This window comes from Otolemur garnettii, unplaced genomic scaffold (genome assembly GCF_000181295.1).
Source record: "Otolemur garnettii isolate 467f Iridium unplaced genomic scaffold, OtoGar3 scaffold00045, whole genome shotgun sequence".
Lineage (NCBI taxonomy): Eukaryota > Metazoa > Chordata > Mammalia > Primates > Galagidae > Otolemur > Otolemur garnettii.
The window spans coordinates 10082556-10107160 of record NW_003852440.1 but is presented as its reverse complement, the minus strand read 5'-3'; the positions used below and the strand labels follow the sequence as shown (position 1 = coordinate 10107160).

The window sequence follows — 24605 nt, the reverse complement described above, 5'->3', positions numbered from 1 at the left end:
GAAATCAGCAGAATTCTTCATCCAGTCTTCATCTCATATAGCTGTTATCAGCATTGTAATTAACATCTCATACCCCAGAAGATCAATTATTGCCCAAGCAATATTCAGCAAGATATTTATACTGCTTTGATTTTGGATTTTTTTTGGCCAGGGCTGGGTTTGAACCTGTCACCTCCGGCATATGGGGCCAGTGCCCTACTCCTTTAAGCCATAGATGCCTCCATTTTTGGAATTATTTTCTTGTTTTTGTTTTTTAATTTCAACATTTTCCCTATAGATTTTTCTTCTTTTTCTTTCATTTTTTTACTTCATTATTCAAGTTTAAATATAAATTTCCATTGTTGCCTTTTTTTAACCATTAGAAGTTCATTTTTGCGAGTGAAAAATGAACCCTATTATTTTTCCCCCAATTTTATCCTGTAAACTTTTCTTTTTAGTTGTTTCGCTTTGATTTATAGCATTTTTGTCTTTCCTTTCTACTTGGTGGAAGTGGGGTACTGTGTCCAAACAGGCTAGCAAAGAGCTGCTGACCTCAAGGGAATCACTCAACCCAGCACCCCCAGAGGTTTGGGGTTTTTAAGGTTGGGTCAAAGTATCCTACTGTACACCTAAGTTGCTCTTATCTCACTCTCTCTGTTCCTCTCTTCTTTTTAACAATATTGCCTTTTACCCACCCCTTCTCCTTTCTTTTCCTTTTTTTTTTTCCTTTTTCTTTTTTCCCTTCTTCTTCTTCAATCTTCTTATGCTTCTGGTTCTGTACCAAAATGACTCATCGAAACCCTAGGCCAGTGGCATGGTAACTTAAAGAGCAAGAGGAAATGAAAGGAAAATTAGGGCAAGGAAACAGATAAAAGAAAACACGTATGAGAAAGAATCAGCAGAACAATCCTGGCAACATGAAAAACTAGTCCAGAGCAACCCCCAAAGGGACCATGAGGTAGTTACTGCAGAGAATTCCACCTATAAAGAAATGTTACAAATGACAGAAAGGGAATTTAGAATACAGATGATGAAAACAATGAAGGAAATGATGGAAACAATGAAGGAAACTGCTGATAAAGTGGAAAATCACCAAAAGGAAATCCAAAAACTGAATCAAATAAGAGATGAATGATATAAAGAATATAGAAAGGATATAGCAGAGCTGAAGGAGTAGAAGTAGTCAATTAGGGAACTTAAAGATGCAATAGAAAGTATCAACAACAGATTAGACCATGAAGAAGAAAGAATCTCAGAGGTAGAGGACAAAGCTCTTGAGATAACTCAGACAGTTAAAGAGGTAGAAAAGAAGAGAGAGAAAGCAGATCATTCACTGACAGAATTGTGGACTTTATGAAGCATTTGAACATACGAATTACAGGTATCCCAGAAGAGGAAGAACAATGCCCCAGGGGAATGGAAGCCATACTAGATAATGTTATAAGTTTCCCAAATATCACTCCAAACTCTGACAATTTCCCAAATATCACCAAAAACTCTGACACATTCCTTTCAGAGGGATATCAGACCCCAGGTTGCCTCAACTCTAACCAAGCTTCTCCAAGACACATTGTGATGAACCTGTCCAAAGTCAAAACAAAAGAAAAGATTCTTCAAGCTGCCGGGAGTGCCAGTTGACCTAGAGGGGCAAATCCATCAGGGTGACTGCAGATTTCTTAATGAAACCTTTCAAGCAAGAAGACAATGGTTATCTACCTTTAATCTACTTAAACAGAACAATTTACATGCCAGAATTCTATATCCTGCTAAGCTAAGCTTTATAATTGACAGAAAAATGAAATCATTTACTGATATGCAAACATGGAGGAAATTTGCCACAATAAGACAAGCTCTAAAGGAAATACTCCAACATGTTCTACACACTGACCATCACAATGGATCAACACCAAAGTAAGCACTCAGAAATTAAAGGACAGAACCTAACTTCCACACTGATGCAAAAGATAAAACTAAGCAATGGACTCTCACAAAATAAGATGAATAGAACACTACCACACTTATCAATTATCTCAATAAATATGAATGGCTTGAGTTTGCCACTGAAGAGGCTTAGATTGGCTGAGTGGATTAAAAAACACAAGCCATCCATTTGCTGTCTGCAGGAAACACACCTAGCTTCAAAAGACAAATAAAAACTCCAAGTTAAGGTTTGGAAGATAATTTTTCAGGCAAATGAATTCAGAAGAAAAGAGGAATTGCAATCTTATTTTCAGATACATATTTAAAGCAACTAAAGTCAAAAAAGACAAAGATGGTCATGAGAAAAATACAAGAAGACATTTCAATTCTAAATATTTATGCACCCAATTTAAATGCTCCCAGATTCTTGAAACAGACCTTACTTGGTCTGAGCAATATGATTTCCTATAATACCAAAATAACAGGGGATTTTAACACTCCTCTTACAGAGCTGGACAGATCCTCTAAACAGAAATTAAACAAAGATATAAGGGAGTTAAATGAGACCATAGAACAACTGTGCTTCATAGATGCATATAGAACACCCCATCCCAAAGATAAAAAATATACACTATTCTCATCACCCCATGGAACATTCTCCAAAATTGATCATATCCTAGGACACAAAACAAATCTTAACAGAATCAAAAGAATTGAAATTTTACCTTGTATCTTTTTAGACCACAAGGCACTAAAGGTGGAACTCAACTCCAACAAATACTTTCAATCCCACACAAAGGCATGGAAATTAAACAACCTTCTGTTGAATGACAGCTGGGTGTGGGAAGAAATAAAAATGGAAATCATTAACTTCCTTGAGCACAACAACAATTAAGACACAAGCTACCAAAACCTGTGGGATACTGAAAAGCAGTTTGAGAGCAAAATTGATGGCTTTAGATGCCTACATTCAAAAAACAGAAAGAGGGCACATCAACAAACTCACAAGTCATCTTACAGAATTGGAAAAAGAAGAACGATTTAAGTCTAAACCCAGCAGAAGAAAAGAAATATCCAAAATTAAATCAGAGATCAATGAAATTGAAAACAAAAGAATCATTCAGAAAATTAATGAAACAAGGAGTTGGATTTTTGAAAAAATAAATGAAATAGATAAACCTTTGGCCAGACTAACTAGAAATAGAAAAGTAAAATCTCTAGTAACCTCAATGAGAAAAGATAAAGGGGAAATAACAACTGATGCCACAGAGATATAAGAGATGATCTCTGAATACTACCAGAAACTCTATGCCCAGAAATTTGAGAATGTGAAGGAAATGGATCAATATTTGGAATCAGACCCTCTCCCTAGACTTAGTCATGAAGAAACAGACCTCCTGAAAAGACTAATTTCAAGCACAGAGATCAAAGAAACAAAAAATCTAACAAAAAAATGCCCTGGTCCAGATGGCTTCACACCAGAATTCTATCAAACCTTCAAGGAAGAGATTATTCCCATATTGCAGAAATTATTCCAAAAAATTGAGAAGGAAGAAATCTTCCCCAACATGTTATATGAAGCAAACATCACCCTGATACCAAAAGCAGGAAAAGATCCAACTAAAAAGGAGAATTTCAGACCAATTTCACTAATGAATATACATGCAAAAATTCTCAACAAAATCCTAGCCAAAAGATAACAGCTTATCATCAAAAAAGTCATACATCAGGGAGGCACCTGTGGATCAAAGGAGTAGGGCGCTGGGTCCATATGCCAGAGGTGGCAGGTTCAAACCCAGCCCTGGCCAAAAACTGCAAAAAAAAAAAAAAAAAAGGAATAAATCATGATCAAGTAGGCTTCATCCCAAGGATGCAAGGCTGGTTTAACGTACACAAGTCCATAAACGTTATCCACTGTATTAACAGAGGCAGAAACAAAGACCATATGATCCTCTCAATGGATGCAGCAAAAGCATTCAATAAAATCTAGCATCCTTTTCTAATTAGAACATTGAAAAGTATAGGCATACATGGCACATTTCTGAAACTGATTGAAGCTATCTATGACAAACCCATAGCCAATATTTACTGAATGGAGTAAAACTGAAAGCTTTTCCTCTCCGAACTGGAACCAGACAAGGTTGTTCTCTGTCACCTTTACTATTCAACGTAGTGCTGGAAGTACTAGCCATTACAATTAGTCAAGACAAGGAAATAAAGGGCATCCAAATGGGAGCAGAGGAAGTCAAACTCTTCCTCTTTGCTGATGATATGATTTATACTTAGAAAACCCTAAAGACTTAACCATAAGACTCCTGGAAGTCATCAAAATACAGTAATGTCTCAGGATATAAAATCAATGTCCACAAGTCAGTAGCCTTTGTATACACCAATAACAGTCAAGATGAGAGGCTAATGAAGAACACAACTCTCTTCACCATAGCTTTAAAGAAAATGAAATGCCTAGGAATATACCTAACAAAGGAGGTGAAGGACCTCTATAAAGAAAATTATGAAACCCTAAGAAAGGAAAGAGCAGAGGATATTAAAAAGTGGAAGAATATACCAGGCTCATGGCTAGGAAAAATCAACATTGTTAAAATGTCTATACTTCCCAAAGCAATCTACTGATTCAATGCCATCCCTATTAAAATATCAACATTGTACATTCAAGACTTGGAAAAAATGATTCTGTGTTTTGTATAGAACCAGAAAAAAACCCCGTATAGCTAAGGCAGTTCTTAGTAATAAAAACAAAGCTGGGGGCATCACCATACCAGATTTTAGGCTGTACTACAAAGCCATAGTGGTCAACACAGCATGGTACTGGCACGAAAATAGAGACATACACATTTGGAATTGAATAGAAAACCAGGAAATGAAACTAACATCCTACAACCACCTAATCTTCGATACACCAAACAAGAACATACCTTGGGGGAAAACTCCCTACTCAATAAATGGTGCTGGGAGAACTGGATATCCATATGTAAAAGACTGAAACTGGACCCACACCTTTCTCCACTCACAAAAATTGATTCAAGATAGATAAAGGATTGAAATTTAAGGCATGAAACAATAAAAATCCTCAAAGAAATCCTAGGAAAAACATTGGAAGATACTAGGCTGGGAAAAGACTTCATGAAGAAGACTGCTGTGGCAATTGCAACAACAACAACAGCAACAAAATAAACAAATGGGACTAATAAAACTGAAAAGCTTCTGTACAGCTAACAACAACCAAAGCAAACACAACCTACATAATGGGAAAGGATATTTGCATATTTTGAATCAGACAAAAGCTTGATAAGTACCGTGTTTCCCCCCAAATAAGACACTGTCTTATATTTATTTTTTCTCAAGATGACACACTTGGGCTTATTATCAGGGGATGTCTTGATTTTATTAAGTATAATACAATAATCTACATTTATTCAAATACAGTTATGTCATCTTCTTCTGGAACATCATCATAACTGTCCAGACTGGGAATTCCATCCTGAATTTCTTGCGACTCCATTTCCTTTAGAACCATTGGCCCCAATCTTTCATGTCGAGCAATAGAGCTCTCATTAAATGAGCAGCTCTTATCCATGTAACCTGCTCGGAGTGCATTGGTAACAACACTGTCAGTGATTTTATTCCATGAATTCTTAACCTAAATCATGATCAGGCTAGGCTTCATAAAGTTTCCATGCTGATTTCCTGTCATTCTATTTTCAATGTAGTCATTAATTTCCATACACAAATGGTCTTTGAATGGCTTATTTATTGCAATATCAAGAGCCTGAAGATAGGCAGTCATTCCTGCGGGAATCATTATTTGATCTTTCTTTCTTTGCAAAGAAGTTCTTCATGTCTTTAGCATGGTGAGTGCTGGCTGAATCCCAGACTCGGACACCTCTTTGGCCACCTTGCAAAACAAGTGGCAGCATTAAATCAAGCCACTTCCTTATAACTACATGTGTGCACCAGGCTTTTTCTGTTTCAAGAACATAAATGCTGGAAACACGTTCAATCTCATCTTTCTTGCCCTTGATAAGAGGTGTAGCTTTCTTTCCATCCAGACGAATGGCCAAAATACAGGTAACATGTGAACTTTTGTGACCATTGGAGGGAACATAGATTGAGGAGGCATCCTTCTGTTCAATTGTTTGGGCTCCTTGACCCACAAACACTGCAGTTTCATCCATAGCAATCATGTTGCAAGGTTGGTATTTAGAAAAGTCAATGCCATCAACATAAGACTTGAATGCAAGTGCTCGCTTACTAACTTCTGCATCTTCCAACTCAAGACAGTGTTGTTGATTTTCTTAGAGACAGTTCATACTGCTGAAAGAAGCCATCCAGCCAGTGTTGTGATGCTTTGAATTCTGGGGATATTTCGAACTGTGGTACCACTGCAAGGGCAAATGCTTGAATCTCAGCCCTGCGCACAACCAAAGTCTTTGCTCTCCTGTCAGCAGTCCATTCACAGATCATGTTTTCCAGCTCAGGAAATAAAGGTTGCCTACCTGAACCACACTTGCGCTTCTTAGCATTTCCTCTGTCCACATGTAGACTGAGGTTATCGTATTCTGCCCACCATTTTCAGACCATTGTGATATCCAGCATCTTCTCTTTGCAGAAAGCCTTAAGATTCTTGCCCTGGGAGTCTTTGATAATTCCTTTCTTGTACTCAATAGAATTGCTCTTTCTTTTTGCACTCATCTTGTCTGGGGGTACAGATACTCAGGAAAAGCAGAGATAGGCCAGCAAAGCTGATGTGTAAGGGCTGAATTATTTACTGTATTTGGGATCCAGTGAGCACTGGGTCCAACCTGCACAGTGGAGATGGGATGATCTCTCTGGGCTCAATAGCAGACTGCTTGCTGAAGATTTTCCCCTATCCCCTGGTGTTTGTGTGGCGGGTGGGGGAGTGAGAGAGGCCCACAGACTGTTGCTGGTTGGTGCTAGGGAGCAGCAGCTTTACTGATGTTTCTGTGGGGTGAGAGAGGCTCATAGACTGCTGCTGGACTGGTGCTGGGTAAAATAGCAGCCACAGCTTTCCTTCCTCCCCCTGGGAACACACAATATGGTAAAAACACGGAGTGTCCTGCTTCTCATTTCACTAAGGAGACTTTCACTGTGGAGACCTCCAATCTCTATGTCTCTGTCTCCACTTGAAGCCTCAGTGTGCACAGGATGGCCAGAACCTGACAGAGGGAACTGACCTTGTTGGTGGGGCTGGTGCTAGTGATGCATGCACTCCTTTCCCTTAGCCGTTTGCACGTGTGCAATAGGATGCCTGCAACCCCAGTTACCACACGCACACCCACATATGTGCAAATGGCTAGGAGAAAGGAGTGATGCGGTTGCTGCCTGTGCACCTGCGCAAGTGTGACTGGCTTGGAGAAAGGAGTTGTGGCAGATAAAAGGTATTCTAGTCTTCCTTACCACTCCGCCCCAAAATGCATGGCATGGTTATGCAGATACGCTGCATAGCCATGCCCATCACTAGGTCTTATTATTGGGGTAGGGCTTATATTTAACAAATACATACAAATCCTGCTAGGGCTTATTTTTTAGGTAGGTCTTATTTTCAGGGAAACATGGTAGGATCTATAGAGAGCTCAAATTAATCCATACCAAAAAACCCAATAATCCAATATATCAATGGGCAAGAGACATGAATAGAACCTTCTCTAAAGACGACAGATGAATGATAAACAAACATATGAAAAAATGCTCATCATCCTTAATTATTAGAGAAATGCAAATCAAAACCACCCTGAGATACCATCTAACCCCAGTGAGAATGGCCCACATCACAAAATCTCAAAACTGCAGATGCTGGCATGATGTGGACAGAAAGGAACACTTTTACACTGCTGGTGGGACTGCAAACTAATACAATCTTTTGGAAGGAAGTATGGAGAACCCTGAAAGAACACAAGCTAGACCACCCATTTGATCCTCCAATCCCATTACGAGGCATCTACCCAGAAGGAAAAAAATCCTTTTATCATAAGGACACTTGCACTAGACTGTTTATTGTAGCTCAATTTACAATCACCAAAATGTGGAAACAGCCTAAATGCCCACCAATCCAGATATGGATTAACAAGCTGTAGTATACGTACACCATGGAATACTATTCAGCCATTAAAAAAATGGAGACTTGGGCAGCACCTGTGGCTCAAAGGAGTAGGGCGCTGGCCCCTTATGCTGGAGGTGGTGGGTTCAAACCCAGCCCCAGCCAAAAACTGCAAAAAAAAAAAAAGAAATGCTAAGAAGCGCATTTGTATTAACCTGGATGGAAGTGGAACATATTATTCTTAGTAAAACATCAGAAGAATGGAGAAGCATGAATCCTATGTACTCAATTTTGATATGAGGACAATTAATGACACAGTGGGTGTGACTGAAGTAGAGAGCAGAGAGAAAGAAGGGAAGGTGGGAAAAGGAAGAGCAGAGAGAGGGAAGGAGGGAGGGGGTGGGGTCTTGGTTTATACCACACCTTTTGGGGGCAAGACATGATTGTAAGAGGAAGTTTACCTAACAAATACAATCAGTGTAACCTGGTTTCTTGTACCCTCAATGAATGCCAACAGTAAAAAAAAGTATTTGACTTCTCCATCATAAATGAAACTCAGTTTAGCTGGCTAGAGGGTCCTGGGTTGAAAGTTGTTTTGTTTTAGGAGATTGAAGGTTGATGACCACCCTTTTTGGCTTGAAAAGTTTCAGCAGAGAGATCTGTAGTCATTCTAATATTCCTCCCCTTGTAGGTTATGATTTTCTTAGGTCTAGCTGCTTGCAGGATTTTCTCCTTTATATTAACTTCAGTGAAGTTAATTACGATGTGTCTAGGAGATGCTTTATTTGGACTGAGTTGTGCTTGGGTTCTGAATCTGTCTGCTATCTGAATTTTAGTATTTCTTGCTATGCCCGGGAAGCTCTCCTCAATTATCTCTTAAGGTAGAGCATCTGTGCTTTCAGAACATCCTCTTCTCCTTCAGGAATTCCTATAAGGCAAATGTTTGTTCTTTTGGAGTGATCCCACCACTCTTTCAGGTAATGATCTGTTTTTGCTCTCCACTTCTCTACGTCTTTGAGCGTTTGGGAACTTTCAAAAGCTTTGTCTTCAATTTCAGAGATCCTTTCTTCTGCTTGCTCCATTCTGTTATTGAGGGAGTCTATTGTATTTCTCACATCTTTGAGGGATGTAAATTCTTGTCTCAATTTGTCGAAATCTTTGGTGATTTTGTCTTTGAATTCATTGAATTCTTGAGACAACTTTTGAATTACTCCTTGAACTTTTAATTCCAACTTTACTTCTATTCTGTTAATATTATTTGCCATCCACATTCTGAACTTGATTTCTGACATCTCAGTCATTTGATTATGAATGGGATCTTCTCTTGCGTCTCCTTTGTCGTACCTTGGGGGAGTTGATCTACTCTGATTATTCATGTTGCCAGAGTTTTCCTGCTGATTCTGCCCTGTGATTATTTTTCACCGTTTGGCTGAAAGGTGAAACTGAGCTGAGTTGTAATTAACTACCCCTTTACCAAAGAGCTGGGACTGGTGAGTACAGCTTTTGCCCTACAGCTTTACAAAAGTCCCGTTCAGTACTGCAGCCTGAGACTCTGGGGACCAGCTTGTTGTGATGGGGCTAGGTGGCTCTTTCTTGTTTTCGGTTAGACGCTATCTAATCCGAGTGCATCAGTGACTTGGGTTGAAATCTCAGCTGTGGAGAAATACAAGCAACTAAGACACCACTCCCCTCACAGGCAACAGCTGGAAGAGCAGAATCAAACCCTCCCACTACAAAAAAACCAGGGTCCAACCTTGGAGAGTCCCCAGGTGATTGGCCCAGATCAAGAGTTCCAAACCAATTGTCCCAGTCTAACCCAGATCAAGTGAGAATTCAAAATATCTCCAGCAACTGGACAGCGGGGGTCCACTGGCAGATGAAGTGTGTAAGTTGCTTCAATGCTCTGTGGAGTCAAAAAGCCCACCTAGGAAAAGAGTTAGTCCAGGGGGGCCAGGGCCTGCTTCCCCACTTTGCATTTCCATCATACCCAGTCACTGGTAACCTCACTGGGCTATGGCCCAGTTCTCTCTAATACTCAAGAACACCAGGGATTTGCACCTGAGTCAAAGAGGAGTCAATGCCTCCACGACTAGGCCATCTCACTGTGTGACCTGCAGGCAGGCAGACTTCAGGCCTGATTATCTCTGATGTTCATTGGAAACTGGGGAGTGTTCTACCTTCGTCTATACCTAGCCAGAGGTTACTGTTGCAGCGTGTGGTTCTCTCCCTCAGAGACAACATCTGCCCTTGACCACACTCCTCCTCTGGAACCCTTTGGGGTAAGGTCAGGCTCCCTCAGTGTTCCACAGAATTAGGGAGGTGTCTCTCCCCAATTTGACCTCAATGGGAGGGTTCATGGAGCCACCACCACAGTCAAAGGTGGCACTGTGGGTCAGGTGTGCCCCTGTGGGATGGGTTGGAAGAGTAGATGGCTGCCAGTGGGAAGTGCTGCTGCTGTGGGTTGGAGGAGTGGGCGGCTGCCAATGGGCAGTGCTGCAGGCAGCTGCTGGTAGGCAGTGTCATCACTGTCCCCAGTGGTAGCACAAGTCCTGTGCTGCTATGCACTTTCACAGCACCAGACAAATCCCTCTCCTGTTGCAACTCCCTGCTTCTACTAGAGTTACAGTTTCACGACAGCTGCCCCACAGCAGCCCATGAAATGTCTTCCCCTAGCAAAGATTCACCAGACACTCAAGATTCTGCAGGGGGTAGGCTCCTAGACCACCAGGAGAGGAAGGAAGGGTGGATTATGAGTTCAGGAAGGCAGGGAAAATATTTGTTCAACTTTTATTCCAGGCAAGAGACTCCCAGTCCTTGAAGCAGAATCTCTCTGGAGGAGTCCTGGCCTTCAGCTGCTCTCTCCCGTGTGATGAAACAAGAGGTCTCTATCGCTTGTAGAGGTAACACAGCAAACCCCTCTCTTGGGGGGCAGGGGGGGATGCTCATCCTCTTTGGGATGGGTTTTGTACCTGACATTTACTTCCTTGGAGTCCCAACTTGCCTCAGCAGGGATGATGTAAACCCATCAATCCTCTCTCTCAGCTCAGTTCCCGATCTTCAGCTTTATTGGGTTGGTTCTGGCCATTATTTCTTCCTCTGGATGGGAGTATCTGCTGAATGCTGGCTCTAGTTAGCCATCTTGTGCACACACACTCCAACCCCCCAATAGGTTGGATTCTTAATGAGCTAAAATTCACTCACATTTGTTGCTTGCCCTGGCTACCACACACGGGCCTGCTCTGCCATCCATCTTCTATTCTCTAGGCTATACATTATTTGAAGCAGACAGCCAGCATCATGGAATGAGTAGGTTAAGACCTTAAAGACTGTCTAGCCCAGGAATCTGGGGCCCAGAGAGGCCAGGAGACTTGATCAAGATCACACAGCAAACTGTTGGCAGAGCTGGACTAGAGAGCCTCCTGACTTCCAGAACCTAAAACATTTTCCATCCCCAAAGAATCCCCAGACCTCCTCTGGACACCACTTGTTTCAGTTACCGAGGTACACAGAATTCCTTCGAGGTACCCTCCCCTGCCCTGTCTTGTATGAAGGCAGACTTGGGGGCAGCTGGGTCATGCAGTACTAATGCCCCTCTTTGTGACACTCTCCTACCTCTGTCAACTTTGTAGGAGGCTCCTGGGGTCCCTGTCCACAAGCTGGCACATAGGCATACAACCAACCCCTTCCCACCTGCTCCTGAATCCCGGGTCCCCTCTATGCTGCTCTCACAGACCCCATGTTCTTTGTGGGTAGAGAAGAGCTTCTAGGCCTGAGGGCACTCAGGCTGGAAATCTCAGAGGACAGGTGACATTCCTTAGATAAGATAGATATTGCTCCTGATTTGAGAAGAAGCCCACAAAGGGGTCACAATACCTATGGCAATGTCCACTCAGGCTTTCTTTCCATACCCCCTATGCAGGGCAGACACACAGCAGACCCTGATGGCTGAGTGAGTGAAGGGACAGCCAAGACCCACATGTGCACACTAACCACGTGTCCAGAGGCCAGATCAGGTGCAGAGTGCCAACAGCAGGCCACTGGCCTTGGTACTACATGTGGCCTGGCCCCAAGCAGCAGGGTGATCTTGGGCTGGACCTAAGTCTCCTTTTCCTGCACCGCTATCTGTGCCACCTCAGCAGAAACCATGCAGCCAGCTTCAAGAAGCAACAGGCATGTTCCCCTCAAGACTAACTCCAGTACAGATGGGCTGTGAACCTTCCATGACTGCCATCCAGCCTGTAGCAAATCTGTCCTTGACAAAGACAAGCTGAGATGAAGTAGAACAGCCACATCACTGCGGGTAATGACACTTCATCACCCAGTTTGGTAGGAAACAGTAAGAGCTTGTGAGTAGAGGTGGCACCTATGGCTCAGTGAGTAGGGTGCCAGACTCATATATTGAGGGTGGCAGGTTCGAACCTGGCCCCAGCCAAACTGCAACAAAAAATAGTCCAGCGTTGTGGTGGGCTCAGCTACTTAGGAGGCTGAGGCAAGAGAATCACCTAAGTCCAAGAGCTGGGGGTTATTATGAGCTGTGATGCTACAGCACTCTACCAAGGGTGATAAAGTGAGACTCTGTCTCAAAAAAAAAAGGAGCTTGTGAGTGTTGGATACCCCCAAACACAGAATGTGGACCAGAAACCCCACGTGTCCTGGCTGCTTGACTGTGCTCTGTGGCACTTCCCTGGGCCCCAGGTGTGCTTGGGGGCTTCCTGTGTCTGCTGTCCTGCACACTCAGGGAGGCAGAATATGCAGCCTGCGTATGCAACAGAGGGCAAGTGAGCCACAGTCTACACACGTTATACAGGATGTTAGTGCTGACACATGCAGGCCCTTGGCTGTGTGCCCAGAGGATCAGAATCCAAGTTCATGCTTTACAAAAGCATCTGGCTGACAAGGACTGAGATGTGGTTTGTGACAGTGAGGTGCAGCTGTAGTGCATAGCAGGGGGGATACATACTCCTTCACCATAAATGGTTCCACCAGCTCTGTAAATTTCACCTTGATTAAAGATAAATACAGCAAATGTTTGAACCCCGATCTTTTGAACCCTGGAACCTACATGCTTAAAAATCTGTGTTTAAGGAGAGTGTGTCAGAATGTGGGGAATAAAAACAGGGCAGAGCACGCGGCAGAGAACAAACTGTGAAAATGGAAGTATAGTGTGTGCTGTGGCTGGCACTGCGCTATGTAAGCCCATGCAGTATGATGTGTTTTAGATGTGCCCAGAGCACATGTGGCACAGTGCACAGGCTGCTAGTGACCCCTGTCAGAGCCCAAGGGGAAGAGGAATAGATCCCTAGTGGGTGGTGGGAGGTTCCCAGTCAGGGGCTCTGCTAGGCAGAGCTGAGGAAGAGGAAGAGTAGCCCACACAGGTCAGCACACTCTGTGGCAGCAACCACAAGGGAGGCCACCACTGAGCACCATACCCTGTCCCAGGCACAGGGAACTGGGGAGCAAACACTTATAAATCATTGCCCTCATGGGTGAAGCTGGACACTCACCTTGGAAGCCTACTGTTTAAAGGTGGCTATGAACATGGACTTTGTTCCTGATGATTTTAAGCAGAAAAGTGACATGAACATTTAGAAAGAAATGACATAAACCAGGGGAGACACAGAAAAGCTCTGCAGTGGTTCAGACTGGAGTCAACGGCCTTGGATTTAGGCAAGGGAACTGGGGACAGAGGGAAAAGCAGAAAGATCAAAGGAGTATCTCAGAGACCAGTGGGTGTGACCCAGCTTTCATCAGGTGCTAATTCATGAGAGAGGCAGAGGACAGATGTCTGGCCTAGATCACCTGTTCACTTCACATGGAGTTCCAGAGTTCTAATAGAGCAACTGTACTTTCATTTTTTAGGGGAGTGTACCCAGGATCTCTGGATCCTTCTCCATTGAAGAGGGCCATGAGAAGGCAGCCTGTAGGGCCTGAGTGACAGAGTAGGGCTTGACTCTGCATCCCCCCCAACCTCGGCTCACTGCAGACACTTCTAAAGTACATGGCAGACAAATGAAATGCACAAAGGAACAAACAAAGAAGCAAATACAAGAACAGCAATGATCTCTAACAAAACTCACCTACTAAACAACTAGAGAAACGTGTTTTCAACAAAAGACACACAGGAGGAGGTGGTTATCCACATTTGTGTCAGAGGCTGATTTGAGGAAATAAAGCTTAGTGACAAAAATTCACTATACTGAGAAGAACCAAACTATTTTATCTCCTTGTTATCCCATAGCCATTTTTCTTCAACTTGACATGTGTGTAATTATAGTCCATGACCTACACAGCTGCCTCATTTCCGAGTGGGTTGGCTTCTGCCGGGATTCCTGGCATGGGCTCGTCCCCAAAGAGCTGAGATGAGGAATACCACAAAGCTTCCCAGCTTGGTCCCCTACATAGGCAGGCAGGCTTTCTCCTCCTACATCAGTCTCAAGAATGGCAGGTAAGAAAAACGAACATCCTGGCCAATGAAAGTAATAAAATAGCTCTTGTCCAATTATTCTACCCTCTAGATGTATAGCATTCTGCTATAACAATACCAAAAAAGCCTCTGTTTTTTCAAAATTTATACTAAAAATCATAGAGCTTTTGGGAAAATTTGGTCAGAGCATTCCACTTAAAACCCAAGTTACTTCAAAACACAATCAAAAACAATAATTAAAAACCCAGAAAGTTGATTCAGCCGCCTAGGCAGGTGGCTCCACATAGTTCGTGGTCACCACAACAAATATTAAAACACATAAAATCAACAGGGAAAAAAATGCAGCAGCACCTGCCCTAGAGCAGGACCCAGGACAGGGGCCAGGAGCAAGCAGTCATGACTGTCACACACACACACACACACACACACATGCTCAGAGCAGCTCATCTGAGGACTTTTTCTTGTCCTGCTCAGGGTCCTATGATCCTTGCTCCCTTTGACTAGGAATATTTGTATTAAACCAATGTAAATTCTTCCTTTAGACATTTGTCCCCTTTGACCAATTTCATGCTATTCCCAGAGAACATGGTCTGAGCAGGTGGGATGCCATCAGCAAGGGGCCTGTTCTTGGCCACCGAGGGTGGAAGCAAGGCCACACTCACAGGCCAGACCTACACCATTAAAGAGAAATTTCTAGAGACAAACCAACAGAAAAATGCAAATACTTACATGTAATATGTTGGATAAAGTCCTTCAAAATACCAGCAATGCTTTTTGGCTTCTGTGCACTGGGAAGAGAAGCAAGAGAAAGTCTATCAGTGATAGATCTGTGCAATATTGCACAAATCTCACAAAGCAGCAGGTGAGAGGCCAGGAGATGGGGCAGACCACATGCTGGAGGGAGAGCCACCCCACACCCAACAGGAGAAACCTTCTGTTTCTTTAAAATTTCTTAAATGCTAAGAAAACGTTATCTTTTCATTATCTCTAAATACATGGAGTGTGACCATTTCATTAAATGGGTAAATTTTTTATAATTTATGATACTTCAGATTGCTAAAGAATGCTAAAAATAAAGTCTCACTACAAAGATTTACCTTTTCCCCAATTTTTGTTTTAAAAAGATATCTCCCTTTGGCTCAGTGCCTGTAGCTCAGTGGCTAGGGCGCCAGCCACTTATACCAGAGTTGGCAGGTTCGAATCCAGCCCAGGCCTGCCAAACAATAATTACAACTATGACCAAAAATAGCTGGCATTGTGGTGGGCACCTGTAGTCCCAGCTACTTGGGAGGCTGGAGCAAGGGAATTGCTTAATCCCAAGAGTTTGAGTTGCTGTGAGCTGTGACACCACAGCACCCTACCAAGGGCAACATAATGAGACTGTCTCAAAAAAAAAAAAAGACATCTCCCATGGTTTTAACATTGCTAAGTCTTTGTTAGACTATTCCAAGTCACAATCTAGACCTCAGTTGGAGATGCTGTCAGTCAGGACACACTTGCTGCCCCCTCCTACCTCCCCTTCTCATACACAGGAAGGTGGAGCAAGGAGCCTCCCTTGGGCTTTCTAAGCAAGCCTGACTCCAGCAGGGCGGGGTAGGTGAGTCCACAAGGCCCAGATCAGGGGCCAGGTGCCACCCTAGTGGCTCTCCCATCCACCAAACATGAGAACAAGTCAATGTCACTCAGAGATTCCTCTGACCCATTTGAACAAGGCCTTTCAAAAACTATCCCATTTGTGCTGTCATCTTTTTAATTCACATCTTCCTACCTCCACAATCTGGTTTGTCGGTCCAGTAAAAACCACCTTAAAACATTGTTGTAGAGCTACCAGCAGCAGGAACTCTGGCAAAGTCACAATGAAAGCAAAGCTGTCTTAGGGCAAGGCAGTGACTAACTGTCCTACCCATGCCCCAGCCCCTCCCCAGCCCTAGCAGGTGCACAGTGATGCCTTTTTGTCACAATCTGCCCGAAAACTGTGAATTAATTAGAAATAGACCCAAATCTGCACCAGCAGGCCAAGGGAGAGATGTGTGCCAACATCATATCAACCAAAAGAGTTGGGATGCGGAAATAGTACAAAACATTAGACTTTTCGCAATGTGCTTTAAGATACTCAAAGCAGGGGGCTGCCTCTGGCTCAAGGAGTAGGGTGCCGGCTCCATATACCAGCCTCAGCCAAAAACTGCAAAAAAAAAACCAAAAAATCAAGTTTCTGTTCTGGGCAGTACCTGTGGCTCAAAAGGGTAGGGCGCTGGCCCCATATGCTGGAGGTGGCAGGTTCAGCCCTGGCCAAAAAAATAAAGAACATTCAAGAAAAAAAATATACTCAGAGCACACTCACGTGGCCCACAGTGATCCAATCTTATTAATGGAAGATGAGTTTAATTTAGGCTAGGTTAGCTCTTCTCGTGTTTTAGAAATGACGTTCAGACAGCTGGAAAAAATCCATTTATTTTTGTATGGAAGAGCAATTTCAGGTCTCTACCCCAAATTATAATTCATGTCACTTGTATCCTCTGTGATAAACTGAGAAGCTGGGTTTTTTTGTCTTCCACATGGCACTTTAAGCAGGTTTTCTCCATCACTGCCAGATGGCAAACTTTCCCGGGGATATGACCCTCACATTCCACACAATCGAGAAACAGCCAGAAGCTCAGGGAACACCAGAGCTCAAGCCTGAAGCTCCTGTCTCCTGCACCCTGTCCACTCCCATGGCAGCTGCACAGAGACTGCGGACAGGCCTGAGAGCCAGGACCACAGTGTGCAGGACCCAGCAGGTCAGAGAGCCATGCCGAACCCACAGGGAGCTACGTGAAGCCAGGGCCATGGAGGCAGGAACCTGCAAGAAATGGAGAGCTATGCTGCCCCCACAGGGAGCTACCTGACAGCTGGGGCCACAGGACCCCGCAGGGAATGGAGAGCCATGCCGCCTCCACACTGCCTCCTATGGGAGTGATCAAAGAAGCCACTGTCTGGCTCTCTAACTACATACCTCTTAACTCTTAGATGGCAGCAACAAAAACTGCACTTCAGAAAGGATTTTCTTTTTACAAACAAAATACTGTCACTCACTTGAATTCACAATGTCTCTGGGATACATGAACATGGAATACCATTTCATGACTGACAAATGGGCCCTTAGTTGTTGCATACTGGCATGAGAGACATCTCGCAACCTGGCACGAGGAAGGAGAGTTGAGCTGAGTGGAAAGGTGGGAAATGAAGAAGAGGGACTCACACGAGAACAAAACACACATGAGACGGAGATAGGATGGCGTCAGGAGGACTGACGCAGCTGATGGCTGCCGCCAGCACCTGAGCAATGGGAACAGAAAGTTATGTAAATCTTAACAAATGGGGTAGAGATCATCCTTAAAGAGGAAGAACTGTGAACTGTGAGCTTGCCGATAACAAGGACAGTATGAGTGGGCTACGTGACTTCTGGCAAGTAGAAAGAATGTTGTTATAGAGAAGGAGAAGTGGTTGGGGGTCACTCCCTGAGCATTTCCCAGGCTGTGGGGGCTCTGTTGGCCACAGCCCACTCCCCACACTTAGTAGGTGCCTTGTTCAGGGTCACATGTGATAACCAAGCCCCCTACCCTTGAAAAAGCCATTGAGTCCCAGCCCCCTCAAGGGTGAGGAGGGAAAATTCCGAGAACAGGCTAAAAGATAAGGAAAGTCCTGAGTTCGTGGAAACTTTCTCAACCTATGTACCCCCACTTGAACAACGTAATACCCCCGCCCCAAGCTAACTACAATGCTGCAGCCTCTGTTCCTTTGCTTGCTTGCTGTGACACAGAAATAGGGTATAAAGACCCATTTGATCTGTCATTGGAGGTCGCCTGCTTCTTATGGGCAATGACCCCTATGCAGGTATAATGAATTTTTTATTGATTAATTGCATTCACGTGGGGTCGTGTTTCCTTCTCAGCTGTGCGAGTCACCACACACAGAGTTTCACTGTGGCAGCCAAATCAACAACCTTGGGCATTAGTACTCTAGACTAACCAAAATTATCCTAAAAAACCCACTTTGTGGCTGGGGACAGTGGCTCCACACCTGTAATTCCAGCAGTCTGGGAGGCGAAGGCTTGAGTTCAGGAGTTTAAGACCAGCCTGAGCAAGAATGAGACCCTTGTCTCTACTTAAAAATTGAAAAAATTAGCTGGGCATGGTGGTGGGTGCCTGTAGTCCCAACTACTCAGGAGGCTGAGGCAGGAAAACTGTTTAAGGAGTTTGAGGTTACCATGAGCTATAATGCCATAGCACTCTACCAAGGGTAACAGAGGGAGACTACATCTCAAAAAAGAAAGTAATAATAAAAAAAAAGAAGAAGAAAAGACCTATTTTATGCACCTCCAGGTCCCCTCTGCTACCATGATGGTGGATGGCAGAGAGGCTCAGAAGAGGTGAGGACCTTGGCACAGGCATGCTTCCCCAGCCTCCACCTCCCCAACATTGACCTACCCACATGGGGTATGTGTGTGAATCTGTATGTGCAGGTGTTTTAAACCTACAAAAGGTTATAGACAAGCAATGAATTGTGACATATATCACAACATCCAGACACTTGTATGCATAGTCACTGGGGGGAAACAGGATTATCTGGAAAACTAGTAATGCTGTTCTCTTTAATGACTGACCTCCCTACATAAATACAGAACACCATGTGATCACCATTGTGACAATTTTTCTAAGAGCAAAATTCCAGAAATGGCATGATTGCCAGCAAAGGCTGGCTCTTGAATGATGACATCGCACACAATGGGGTTATTTTGCAGCCAGTAAGAATGAAGATCTCTACAAACCCACAGGATGAGTTCCAAGATACCATGTGAAATGAAATATGCAAAATGACATGAAGAATATATAATCATAGGTTGCATGTATCAAAACTATCATATGTAGCCCATACATTATTATCTATCAATAAAATATTTTTTTTTTTAAAGAATCATAGGAAGGCCCTAGCACTCTGGGAGGCCAGGGCAGGTAGATTGCTTGAGCTCACAAGTTCGAGACCAGCCTGAGCAAAAGTGAGACTTCATCTCTACTAAAAATAGGAAAACTGAGGCAAGAAGATCATTTGAGCCCAAGAGTTGGAGGTTGCAGTGAGCTAGGACACCATAGCACTCTACCCAGGGCAACAGGTTTTGAGATTCTGCCTCAAAAAAGAAAACAAAACAAACAACAACAGAAAAGAATCATAGGAAGGCATAGAATGTGAAAGCTGATCACGAAAACTGGGTCGTTCTAGCCAGATCCAACTAAAACAGAATTAAGGGGCGAAGCTTGCAATCGATTCTCTGCAAACCTGGCTACTGACTAGAACTGCCTTGCTGTAAGCTGAAACTGGTTTACCTAACAGCTGCTGAGAGCTCCCTAAAACTAGTTTAAATAGTTACCAGCTCCTACTAGTTCCAATGAACTTACTCCTTAAAACTAAACACTTACCAGTTCCCTAAAACTAGTTTAAATAGTTACCAGCTCCTACTAGTGCCAATGAACTTACTTTCAAGACAGTAATACATAAATACTTCCCTTTATAAAACTTCCAACCTTCTCTATTCTTCAGATATATATCCTGAACTACAATTCATGCTTCTGGATAAAATGTTTAAATTTGGCTCGGCGGCTAGGGTGCCAACCACATACACTGGAACTGGCAGGTTTGAACCCAGCCTGGGCCTGCCAAACAACAATGACAACTACAACAAAAAGATATCTGGGTGTTGTGGTGGACGCCTGTAGTCCCACCTACTTGGGAGGGTGAGGCAAGAGAATCACTTAAGCCCAAGAGTTTGAGGTTGCTGTGAACTGTGACATCACAGCACTCTACCAAGAGCAACACAGTGAGACTCTGTCTCAAAAAAAAAAAGTTTAAATTTATAGTATATTTTACCTGACTCCAACAAGTAAAAAGTTATGAAAATGGTCACTCTGTGGGAGATGGGTAGGATGGGTGAAAGAGATAGGAACCAGGTCTCTTTCTCTGAGTCCATCATTTGATAAAGCTGACTTCTGAACTTAGTGGTCTTTCTATTTGTCTATTTCTTATTGTCTATTCTATAAACAATAAAGTTGAAAGGATTAAAAAAAAATAAATCGTCTCAGATGGAAAACCTTTACTAGAGACTGTCAACACATGAACACACATACAGTAGAACCCCCATAGCTGTCCACCACATTGCACTGACCACCTCCTCAAGCTGACCTAATTTTCACAGACTGGACATGCACTACACAAGGCCTAGCTCCTTGTGTTGACCACTCCCGCATGTCAACCAGTGAGTGACGGTCTCCATGGTGGTCACCTTGCAGAGAGGGTCTACCATATCAATTCTTGGCCTGGAGAAACCAAGCAGAGCAGACCCTGGGGCCCACCAAGGTCAAGGGCACCATGTCTAACCCATTCTTCTTTTGACCTCCCCCAAATTTCTTCTCTCTGGCATTTCTGCTGAGATAGTTAGTGGCTTCATTGCTGCCTACTTGTTGATTACTCTTGCTCACAGTTACTTGCTAATATCCTTTTTCCATTTTTCACTAAGCCACTTGCATAAAACATGTTTTTAAAAATATTAACCCCTGGATGAGTGTGGTGGCTTCAGCCTATAATTCTAGCACACTGAGAGAATTACCTGAGCTCAGGAGTTTGAGACCAGCCTGAATATGAGCGAGACCTCATCTCTAAAAACAGAAAAACTTGGCTCAGCCCCTGTGGCTCAAGTGGCTAAGGTGCCAGCCACATACTCCTAAGGTGGCGGGTTCAAATTCAGCCCAGCCCTGCCAAACAACAATGGCTGCAACCAAAGAAAAAAAAAATAGCCAGGCGTTGTGGTGGGCGCCTGTGGTCCTAGATACTTGGGAGGCTGAGGCAGAAGACTTGCTTGAGCCCAGGAGTTGGAGGTTGCTGTGAGCTGTGATGCCACAGCACTCTACCCAGGGGAACAGCTTGAGGCCCTGTCTCAAAAAAAAAAAAAATAAAAAGAAAGAAAGAAAGAAAAACTAGCTGGGCTTTGTGGCAGGTGTCTATAGGCCCAGCTACTTGGGAGGCTGAGGCAAGAGAATCATTTGGTTCAAAGAGACTGAGGTGGCTGTGAACCTATGACGCCATGGCACCGTAGAGGAAGAGAAAAGAAAAAAATAAAAATATCAACCTACTTTGTTTCTTTATAAAAATAACCCTAACAATGTTATGAGAACATTTGCTATAAGAGAAAACACCCTGTAAATGAGCTATCTAGTTTAGTTTAATTTTATTGCCACTGAAATCAGTATAAGCTTCCGGAAATTTGCTAATATCTAGGAAACTTGTCACTATTTTTGGTAGCTGACTCTCACTCATAACAGCTTCCTTCTATGGAATTTCAGTAGTACAGTAACACACACAGATAATATCTCATTAAACTCAGCACAAAGTGTTGTTTCAGGTGACAGCCGGATAATAGGAAAAACACAAAGTCACAGCCTCTTTAATCAACTGAAGAACACCAAACAAGGAACCAGAAGTTCTGATAATATCCATTCCCAAGTTCTTCCTCCAATAAACACTTGCAAATTATATACTGAGAGTCAAAGGACATGGCTTCATGGTGGAAATGGAGGTCTGGTTCCACAGGGCTGGAGGTAGAGGGAGATGCCTGCTGGACACACTGCCAGTTGTGAGCCAAGTTGCAATCCCCAAAGACCAACCTCTACTACTGTAAGCACTGGGGAGTGTGCAGAGAATGAGAGAGAGGGGTTTCCAGAGGATGCTCAAGCACACATAGCTCTCCCGGGTGGACAGTGCAAGGACAGTGTGTGCTGACAATGAAGCAACACCAGACCAAGGTGCAAAGAGGACCCCACAGATAAAGGACAAGCCCAAGACCCAAGAACTGGGCTCTGATCCTGTGGCCACTCATCTGCCATGTCGCAGTTACTGTGATCTCAGCTTCCTTATTTCTAAAGTAAGACAGATGCTCTTCCCTACTTAATTTATAAGATTGCAGCTAGGGAGGGTCGCGCTGTCCCTCCAGCTGGGCACTGACCTCCGGGGCTTGTCCACTGGCGGTCACCAGCAGCTCCTGCCAGCCACTCACCTGCCTCTGGGGCTTTGGCGGCCGTGAGGGCAACTGACTTCTGCTGGGGCGGGTGGCGCAGCTGCCTCCCAGGGCCTTCTGGCCAGCGATCACCAACTCCTGCCAGAGAGGGTCACGCTGTCCCTCCAGCCGCGCACCCACCTCCGGGGCTTATCCGCTGGTGGTCACCAGCAGCTCCTGCCAGCCACTCACCCACCTCCAGGGCTTTGGCAGCCCATGAGGGCAAGTGACTTCTGCTGGGGTGGGTCGTGCAGCCAGGCCTTACCAGCTTGCAGTCGCCAGAAGCTCCTGCCAGGGAGGGTCCTCCATCCTGCCAAATGCGCACCCACCTCCGGAGCTTTGCTGGCCAGTGAGGACAACTGACTTCTGCTGGGGCAGGTCGCGCTCGCCTCCCAGGGCCTTGGCAGCCTGAGATCAACACTGACTCCTGCAGGAGTGGGCTGCATCACCCTCCTGCTGGCCTCACCTTCCGGGGCATTGCAGGAGTGTGCCCAGGAGAAAACTAGAAGAAGCCACTGGCAGGGCAGTTTTAGGGACGGTTTCTGAAAGGTACAAATTCAACATGGGGCAGAATCAGCAGAAAAACTCTGGCAACCAGAATAACCAGAGTAGATTAACCCCACAAAGAAGGATGGGGCAGATACAATTGAAGACCCACTACATAAACAGATGTCTGAGATGTCAAAAATTGAGTTCAGGATCTGGATAGTGAATAAGATCAACAGGTTGGAGGAAAAGAGGAAGCTAGAATTTCAAATCATTCAAAAGCTGTCCCAGGAATTCAATGATTTCAAAGATAAAATGATCAAGGATTACGATACACTGAAACAAGAGGTTGCAGATTTGAAGACTACGGTTGAATCCCTCCATCAGAGGATGGACCAGGCAGAAGATAGGATCTCCGACACTGAAGACAAAGACTTTGAACGCGCCCAGACTTCCAAAGATTATGACAAATGGAGAGTAAAAACAGATCTCTCACTCAGAGAGATCTTGGATAATTCGAAGAAAACTAATATTCACCTCATAGGAATTCCTGAATGTGACGAAGTTGCTTTGCAAAACACAGAGGCTCTCCTTAATGAAATTATGAAAGAACTTTCCAGACATGCCAAGGGATCCTGAAATTCAGATAGCAGACAGCTTCAGAACCCCAGAGCGATTAGGGAAGAAAAAAAGCAATCAAGGGTATTCACATAGGATCTGAAGAGATCAAACTGTCACTCTTCGCAGATGACATGATCATATATCTGGAAAACACCAGGGACTCTTCTACAAAACTCCTAGAAGTGATCAAGGAATACAGCAGCATCTCAGGTTACAAAATCAACACCCATAAGTCAGTAGCCTTTATATATACCAACAATAGTCAAGCTGAAAAAGCAGTCAAGAACTCTATTCCGTTCACAGTAGTGCCAAAGAAGATGAAATATCTGGGAGTTTACCTAACAAAGGACGTGAAAGATCTTTATAAAGAGAACTACGAAACTCTAAGAAAACAAACAGCTGAAAATACTAACAAATGGAAAAACATACCTTGCTCATGGCTGGGAAAAATTAAGATTGTTAAAATGTCTATATTACCTAAAGCAATATATAATTTCAATGCAATCCCTATTAAAGTTCCATTGTCATACTTTAAAGATCTCAAAAAAATAATACTGCATTTTATATGGAATCAGAAAAAACCTCGAATAGCCAAGACAATACTCAGAAACAAAAAACAAAGCAGGGGGGATCACACTACCAGACATCAGACTATACTATAAATCGATAGTGATCAAAATAGCATGGTACTGGCACAAAAACAGAGATGTGATGTATGGAACAGAATAGAGAACCAAGAGCTGAACCCAGCTACTTACCGCTCTATGATCTTTGACAAGCCAATTAAAAACATTGAATGGGGAAAAGATTCCCTATTCAACAAATGGTGCTGGACGAACTGGCAGAGACCTGCAGAAAACTGAAACCAGACCCACACCTGTCACCACTAACTAAGATAGATTCTCACTGGATTAAAGACTTAAATTTAAGACATGAAACTATAAAAACGTTAGAAGAAAGTGTAGGGAAAACTCTTGAAGAAATAGGCCTGGGCGAAAATTTTATGAGGAGGACCCCCC

General features: G+C 43.6%; 1 protein-coding gene across 1 annotated transcript in view; it reads right to left on the bottom strand.

The window, feature by feature from the left end:
• The window catches only part of VOPP1 (VOPP1, WBP1/VOPP1 family member), a 114330-nt gene that overhangs the window by 42454 nt on the left and 47271 nt on the right, over window positions 1-24605 (bottom strand). The window contains exon 2 of the mRNA XM_012805893.2: window positions 15129-15187. Coding sequence (XP_012661347.1) covers window positions 15129-15187 — 59 coding nt within the window. The remainder of the gene's footprint in view (window positions 1-15128; window positions 15188-24605) is intronic.